This window comes from Giraffa tippelskirchi, chromosome 6, assembly GCF_054371585.1.
Source record: "Giraffa tippelskirchi isolate mGirTip1 chromosome 6, T2T-mGirTip1v1.2.pri, whole genome shotgun sequence".
In the NCBI taxonomy this organism is placed as follows: Eukaryota; Metazoa; Chordata; class Mammalia; order Artiodactyla; family Giraffidae; genus Giraffa; species Giraffa tippelskirchi.
This window is the reverse complement of record NC_137280.1, coordinates 151,760,202-151,767,842: the sequence shown is the minus strand read 5'-3', so window position 1 is coordinate 151,767,842 and position 7,641 is coordinate 151,760,202. Positions and strand designations below refer to the sequence as shown.

The 7,641-nt window shown below is 52.0% G+C and overlaps 1 protein-coding gene across 1 annotated transcript; it reads right to left on the bottom strand.

Annotated features, from left to right (window-relative positions):
• Nucleotides 1–6,068: 6,068 nt before the first annotated feature.
• On the bottom strand, nt 6,069–7,187 carry FBLL1 (fibrillarin like rRNA 2'-O-methyltransferase 1). The gene has a single exon (XM_081503789.1). It carries the CDS (start codon nt 7,185–7,187, stop codon nt 6,180–6,182), a length of 1,008 nt encoding a protein of 335 aa, XP_081359915.1. The 3' UTR covers nt 6,069–6,179.
• Nucleotides 7,188–7,641: the final 454 nt, after the last annotated feature.

The following is a 7,641-nucleotide window of genomic DNA, read 5'->3' as shown; positions in this document are numbered from 1 at the left end:
GAAGCTGCCCTTCCCGCGCCAGACCTGGAGCACAGCCTGGGAACTTCTGTTTCTGAAGGGGGTTGCTGTCAAGGACTCAGGGCCATTCCTATCTGTCACCTTCATTCCAAAATGGTTTTTTGTTTTGTTTTTTTTAAATGTGAATGGCATGTGGGATCTTATAGTTCCCCGACCAGGAGTTGAATCCTTGCCCCCTGCAGGGGAAGTGCCAGTCTTAACCACTGGACCACCAGGTAAGTCCCTTATAGGTTTCTATCTGAGGACTTCTGCTTCCTTATGAGTGAAGGGGAGAATCTTGAAAACTTTTCCACTCCCAGCCTTTCCCCCTCGTCCTCTCACCAGCGGCGTCAGGATCCATAAAATGCTGGAGCATTTGATTCCAGGGTGCCTTCAGCAGTAAGACATCCCCACGTAGCTCTGACACCACTGACTCTCAGCTGGGGTGCCTTTCCATGGGGGAATGTGGAACAGGGGAGTTGGCGCTTTCTCCCATTTTATCTGCTTGCTTATTCCATCACACTGCATGCGAAGTCACTTCAGTCGTGTCTGACACTTTGCGACCCTCTGGACCATGGCCCTCTAGGCAAGAATACTGGAATGGGTTGCCATGTCCTCCTCCAGGGGATCTTATTGACCCAGGGATCGAACCCATGTCTCTTACATCTCCAGCATTGGCAGGCAGGTTCTTTACCACGAGTGCCCATTCCATCACAGTAAGTGATTAAAGACGAAAGTCTCATTTTTGACTCCTTGCCTTTTGAGCTTCTCCCACACCTGGCAGCTCGGCTTTCTCCCCCAGCTCAGCTGAGCTCCTTACAAACAAGATGAGCAGGCAGTTCTCAATCAAGGACTACAGGAACACCAGTAGCTTCACCACAGACTTCAACCCTCCTCCTCCTGGGAATCTCAAGGAGTATCCTGGGCTGTCATAGGGACCCCTCAGAAAAGCTCAGCTGTCATCTTCCAGTGCTTCAAAGTGCTGTCCTAATTCTATCTTTCCCAACAGACAGCAAGAACGGTATGGGATAAAATAGTCGTGTCAGCCCTGGACGCACATTAGAATCAGCTGGGGGACTTAATTGAAAACAGATGCCAGGCCTTCTTTCCTCTAGAGCGCCTGGTTTTAATTTCACTGACTTAGAGAAAGAATACAGTTCTTCACAACAACCCAGATCTCATATTCTCCAGCTCTGTTGCACCTTGGGTGATTCCTGTCACTTTCCTGACCCTCAGCTTCCTCATCTGTGATGTGGGAATGATAACACTTGCCTCCCAGGGGGTGCTATGAGGATTAAGTGAAACAAGGTGTCTAGAGGTACCTGTAACATACCATGTGCACAGTAAATGTTGTCTCCATCAGAACATGAATCAAGAGGAATTTCCTGTGAGCCCAAGAGCCAGGAAAGACTACTAGGAAGAAAGAGTTAGACTTGCCTCCTGAAGGAGGAATACAGATTCAGACGGGTGGAGGGGCCACTCTCAGATCTGAGCAATCAGGGCCCCAACCCAGGGCCCCACATATTGAGGGCTGCACTCTGGCCTTCCTCTGTTTGCACCTTGGCCCACAGGGCAAGGAGTCCATAGTGGCCGAGTGCTGTGCCCCCAGGAGCCCACGCCCCCACCTTCTAGATCACGCATCAGGGGTAAGTCTGCTTCTATCATCTTCCCCAGGCCAGTCCTCCTGAGGGGACCATCCTCCCAGTTTGCAACTCCAGTCCCAAGGAGCTTAAAGGAGGCTCTTTGAGGGGCAGGATCAAATCTTGGATTTGAGGTTTGGGAGTCTATTTACAGGTATATATGTGTCTTCCTTCCGGGTGTGGGGGCAGAACCAGAGGTGGGAAGAAAAAGGGGCAGGTCACTGGTCAGGGGCTCTTACATGCTCTCTCACTCCAGCAACACAGATGTTTCGAGTGGTTCTGACACCAGTATTCATTTTACAGCCAACATTAATCTGAACATTTCCATTTCAGTATTTTCTGGTATGTTTGTTCTCATGATTAATTTAAAAACAACACTTTGCAATCAAATAAGTGCTTTATCTCTATGCCTGAGACATCGTAAGTGGTTGATAAATACGAATGTAGTAGAACACATGGGGTTAAAGCATCTTGCTTGGTGGAGGATTTGCAGCTGGGAGGGAAACTGCCGCTTGAAAAGAAACTGGTTTCTTCTGGCTTAAAACAGTCCCTTTTGGACAAAGGTTTTCTTCTCCCTCCCCATTCTTCCTCCCCTCATCCCCGGAGGCATCAGGGTGGAGGAAGCTGACGGACATCATAGTGAGGGTGTGTGGAAGGCTGAGGTCTGTGGGTTCTTCCCACTGGTTCCTGCTGACACTGATTGAGTCAGGGTCCATCTCACCTGGTCTTTGAGCATCAGCCTCCAGCCTCACTGCATCTGCTGGGCTGGGCTCAACCATGGGTCTTGTCACTCCTGATTCTCTGAAACTCAGCAGCAGATTCTACCCAGCTTCCAGCTTGAAGCAGTCCCTCTTAGAAGCTCAACTAATTTCCCTCCCCACCACTCCCACCCCACCCACCCACCAGCACTGTTCCAACCCATAGCCTTTATGTTAACTGGTTTATGATAACTTGGTTATCTTACACTCACAACAGGAGGAAAGATGGGAGGAAGGGATAATGCGCAGCGTTCTGTGCAGGTACTTCATTTGTACATTGCTTTTCACAGTCATTTCCCAGAAGCCAATAAGATGGGCATTTTAGCAGAAAGTTCCCATCCAGTCCCTAGTGTTATGGGCTGAATTGTGTTTCCCCAAATTAAAACGGTGAAGCCCTAACCCTCAAATGTGACTGTATTTGGAGATGGGGACTTTATGGAGGTAATTAGGGTTCCAGGAGGTCATAAAAGTGGGGCTGTAATTTTCCAGGGCTGGAGTGCTTCTACAAAGAGGAAGAGAACAAAGATCCCTCCCTTCTCCCCTATCTCTCTCATCTCCCTTGTGCACACACAGAAAAGACCATGTGGGGACCCAGGGAGAAAGCAGCCCTTGACAAGCCAAGGAGAGATGCTTCACCAGAAACCAACCCTGCTGGCACCTTGACCCTGGACTTCCCAGCCTCCGAAACTGGGAGAAGGTACATGTCTATCGAAGCCACACAGACTGTGGTATTTTGTTATACAGCCTCAACAGTCTAAGACACCTAGGCACCCCAAATTTAATGCCTTCTGGGGACCCAAGCAGGTCAGGTGCGACCTGTGCCCTGAACCTTGCCACCCATGGGAGTTACAGTCCCATACTTCCTTCCTGCCATTATCCTCCAAAACCAGGTTTCAGCTTCCCTCCTTACATTCCCTTAGTCCTTGTTGCCATATTTCTCCTGGGATTTACCATCTCATCCCATTGCCCCAGAGGCACATCTGCAACTCAGGGACATTCTTTATGAGGTGTTTTTTTTTTTTTTTAATGCCATTTCTCCACTGATGGTCCCACATCAAGCAGTTTCACACATGAACTATAAATGATCTGTGTATATGTGGAAATGCTCACACCAAGGAAAGAGGCCAAGGTTTCCCTGCCCTGTCCTCAATCTGGAAGGACAGACACCCTGTACAGAGGCTCCAAAAGCTCCTTATTGAGGCTGAGCTGACTCTGAGGAAGGACTGGACCCCTTAAGATTCTGGAAGTAATCATCCTGTTTCCTGGGAGTCCATTCTCAGCCTCAGGGTTTTTTCTCTCTCTCTCTCTTTTTTTTGGCCACTCTACCCAGCACGTGGGGTTCCCTGACTAAGGATCAAATTTGTGCCCCCTGTAGCAAAAGCATAGAGTCTTAACCCACTGGACCAGCAAGGAAGTCCTCTATTTTTTTTCCCTCTGTTTTTTTCAGCCTCCAGGTTTCATCTCAGCCATGAATCCGTTAGCTTAGGATTGCAGAAAGGGCTTTTCAAAGTAGAGGAAGCAGCACAGACCTCAGTGGAAAGACCAGTGATTTTGGAGTCAGACTCCTGTGGGTTGGGTTTCTGGCTATGAGTCTTACTGGAGGATCTTAAGCAAGTCATGTCATCTCTCTGAACTGCAGTTTCCTCATCTGTTAAATAGAAATGATCCTGGCTTTGTAAGGTTTTAATGAAGAGTTCACATTGTTTATGGAAATGCCTGGTTTGGGGTTCTGCAGACATTTACTCTAGTCACCCTCTTCTTCCTGAGTCAGTCTGGCCAACAAATCTGAACAGTAGCTTTCCCCCTGCATTGTAGTGTGTGTGTGTGTGTGTGTGAGAGAGAGAGAGAGAGAGAGAGATAGGGAAGTGGAGGGGAGGAGCAGAAGGGGTGGCTGCCGTTTAAAAATCTGATTTATCTTCTTCCTGTGTGAAGGAGGTATGTCCTCAGAAAACGCAGACTACCCATAGTCTCTGTGTGAGCTCACCTTTAGGAAGGTGGATCCACTTTCCAAATGATGTGTTAGGGACCAGTCATTCCTGGATGAAATGTCCAGGACCTTGGCAATTGGCAGTGGGGAGTTCTTGAATGGATGAGTGAATGAATAAATAATAAAAGGCCTTTAAAAAGCATGATTTGGAACACTCAAAGCTCTCCTGGGATTGTTCACTCTCCTGCTCCCTTTGGGCTGGTGTGGAGAGCCAGAATTGATGTACTGGACTTCAGGGTCCACAGGAAATGCCTCTCAGAGACAGGAACTTTCTGAGAGTCATTTTCCTGGTTATTTCTCAGACCCTTGGTGATGTCACTTTGAATGTGTTATGCCTTGCATTGGGAATACTTTGTTAGGTGGACTCACAGCCTACCTCCATACCCTGTATTACTATTTTGAAATCTGATAAAAGGGGGAATTCCCTGGTGGTTCAGTGGTTAGGACTCCACACTCTAACTGCCGAGGGCCCAGGTTCAATCCTAGCCATGGAACTAAGATTCCCACAAGCCACGTGGCATGGCCAAAAAAAAGTAAAGGGTAGCATCAGGAGGGAGAGAAAAAACACAAAGTCAAGAGAGTCCTGACCCATGTCTTTGTGTTAGGACTTGTGGGGTCTCTTTAGCATGGGCCCTGTGGGGGAGAGGTAAGATCCTACTGGTGTACAAGAAATAACAATGGATTAAGAGCTCCAAAGACCAGCAACTGAGTTCCATCTGGCTGTGCAAACTTGAGCAACCAGTTTACCTTCAGAAGCTCTGTTGCCTCTTGTGTAAAAGGGTAATGGTAACAAAGCCATCTTGGGGCTGGTGTTCTCACTATACATACTGTGTGCTCAGTCACTCAGTTGTGTCCAACTCCTTCCCACCCCATGGACTGTAGTCTGCTAGGCTCCTCTGTCCATGGAATTTTCCAGGCAAGAATACTGATGTGAGTTGCCATTCCATTCTCCAGGGGATCTTCCCAACCCAGGGATTGAACCCAGGTCTCCTGCATTGGCAGGCAGATTCCTTACCACTGAGCCACCTAAGAAGCCCCATTACACATACCAGCAAATGCAAAAGGTCTTATTTGAAGAGGAAAGTTGTTGTTGTTTAGTTGCTTAGTCATATCCGACTCTTTTGTAACCCCATGGACTGTAGCCTACCAAGCTCCTCTGTCCATGAGACTTCCCAAGCAAGAATACTGAACTGGACTGCCATTTTCTTCTCCAGGGGATATTCCAGACTCAGGGATTGAACTCACATCTCCTGCATTGGCAGGTGGATTCTTTAACAGTGAGCACCAGGGAAGCCTGAAGAGAGAAGTATTGACTATTTATTATGATTAGAACTCTGGAGTCAGACAGATGGGGTGTGTTAGTCCCAGTGCCAATACCCAGGGCCACTCCCTGGAGTCAGGCTTGGTCACATGATGTGGTCAATGTGTAGGAAGTGCTCCCACCAACTCCCCCGCCCCCACCTTCCAAAGAGGATTTTATAAGCTCATTTCCCCAGCCCCTGTGATGAGGAAGTACATGTGAAGAGGGGCCCTGAACAGTCAGGATTTTGAGTGGCTGGAGTAAGTACAGTCGCCAAGCTGTTGTTCCTTGATGGACCCCTTTCACCAGGAGTCTTAGCTATTTTGGGGTTTGGGGGATTTGGAGATGTGGGGATAACTCAGTGTGGCCTCACTGATACACCTGGGTACTGTTTCTTTATGTCATTTAATGGAAAAACAGTGCACGAAGAAAACATACAGTAACACGAGGCACAGTACAGTCTTGGGCACATCTCAGGGACAGCCCGAGCTGGGTGGCTACTTGCTGCCGCTCTTAGGAAGGGGCCGATAGACCCCGACCACCACAGCGTGGTCCCTCTCGTAGGGCTCCAGGGTCAGCTGCTCTTGAGGCTTCAAGTTCTCCTGCTGTAACTTCCTCACCTCAGAGGCAAACACCGCCTCGGCAGACGCGGTGGAGTCGATGCAATTGGCCTTGATGGAGATGAGGAAGTGGCCCCCGTTGCGCAGGAAGGTGTGGGCGTTCAGAGCCACAATGCGGGACTGGTCCGGCTGCGCCACGTCGGCGAAGATCACGTCCACCATGCCGATGAGCATGCGGTACTTGAGCGGGTGCCGCGCATCTTCGAGGACCGGGATAATGTTGGTTCGCTTCTTGGCCACGTTGACCAGATCGCGGCCGGCGCGGTGGGAAAACTCGACCGCGTAGACCAGGCCGTCCGGGCCGATGATGTCGGAGACGTGGGACACGGTGGTCCCCGAGGCGGCACCCAGGTACAGCACTTTGGACTTGGGCTTGATGTGAATCTGGTCGACCCCGCCCAGGATGGCCGCGGCCAGCTTGGAGCGGAAGGGGTTCCACGTGCGGTATTCCAGCTTCTCGCCGCCCTCGGTCACCGTGACCCGCCGCTCGCCGTACACCGACTGGCCTGGCACCATATTCAGCGTGACCAGCGCGTCTTCCGCCCCGCGGTAGATGAAGACGCCCTCGTGCCGGTGCGGCTCCACCGACACCGTCAAGACGCTCTTCCTGCGGCGGTTCTTGCTCTTGGCCACACCGCGCAGCTGCCCTCCGCCTCCGCGATCCCCCCGGCCATCTCCTCCGCCGCCACCGCGTCCCCGGCCGCGGCCGCCACCGAAGCCGCGCGTCCGCGCCCCGAAGCCGCCCTTGCCTCCCGGGCCGCCGCCGTCGCCTCCTGCTCCCTTGCCCGCTCCGCCTCCGCCCCCGCGCCCTCCGCCCCAGCCGCCAGCCCCACGGCCGCCAGGGCCGCCAGACCCACCACGACGCAAGCCCACCGCCGACTTCATGGTGCGCCCTGGGCGCACGGGGACACGGGTGGCGGTGGGGGTGGGCTGGCGGCGGTTGTCAGGGACGGCTGGTACCTGGCAGTGGGCGTCAGGGGCTGCCGGTACCTGGGCGTGGTTGTCAGGGGTCACCTGTGGCAGAGAGAGGTTTTCAGGAGTCGCTAGAGGTTCCAGGTGGTGGTCCTGATGCCGGAGGAAGGTTAGCAGCAGCGATTGCCTGCTGGCTTAGCCGCGGCAGGCTGCAGGGGCTAGGTGGGCGCGGGCGGTGGGGACCAGCTCTGCCGCAGTGCCTGCATCCCTGGAGCCGCCCTTTGACGCAGCGATGGGCGTCATTGCATCACATTCGCTATGGCGACCTAGTAGCCCCGGAAGCCCCTCTTCCCAGCCCTCTCCTGCTGCCTGCTCCCTTGTAGGCGTCCCTTTCGCTCTTCCCCATCTCTACTTTCTCAGGGACCCC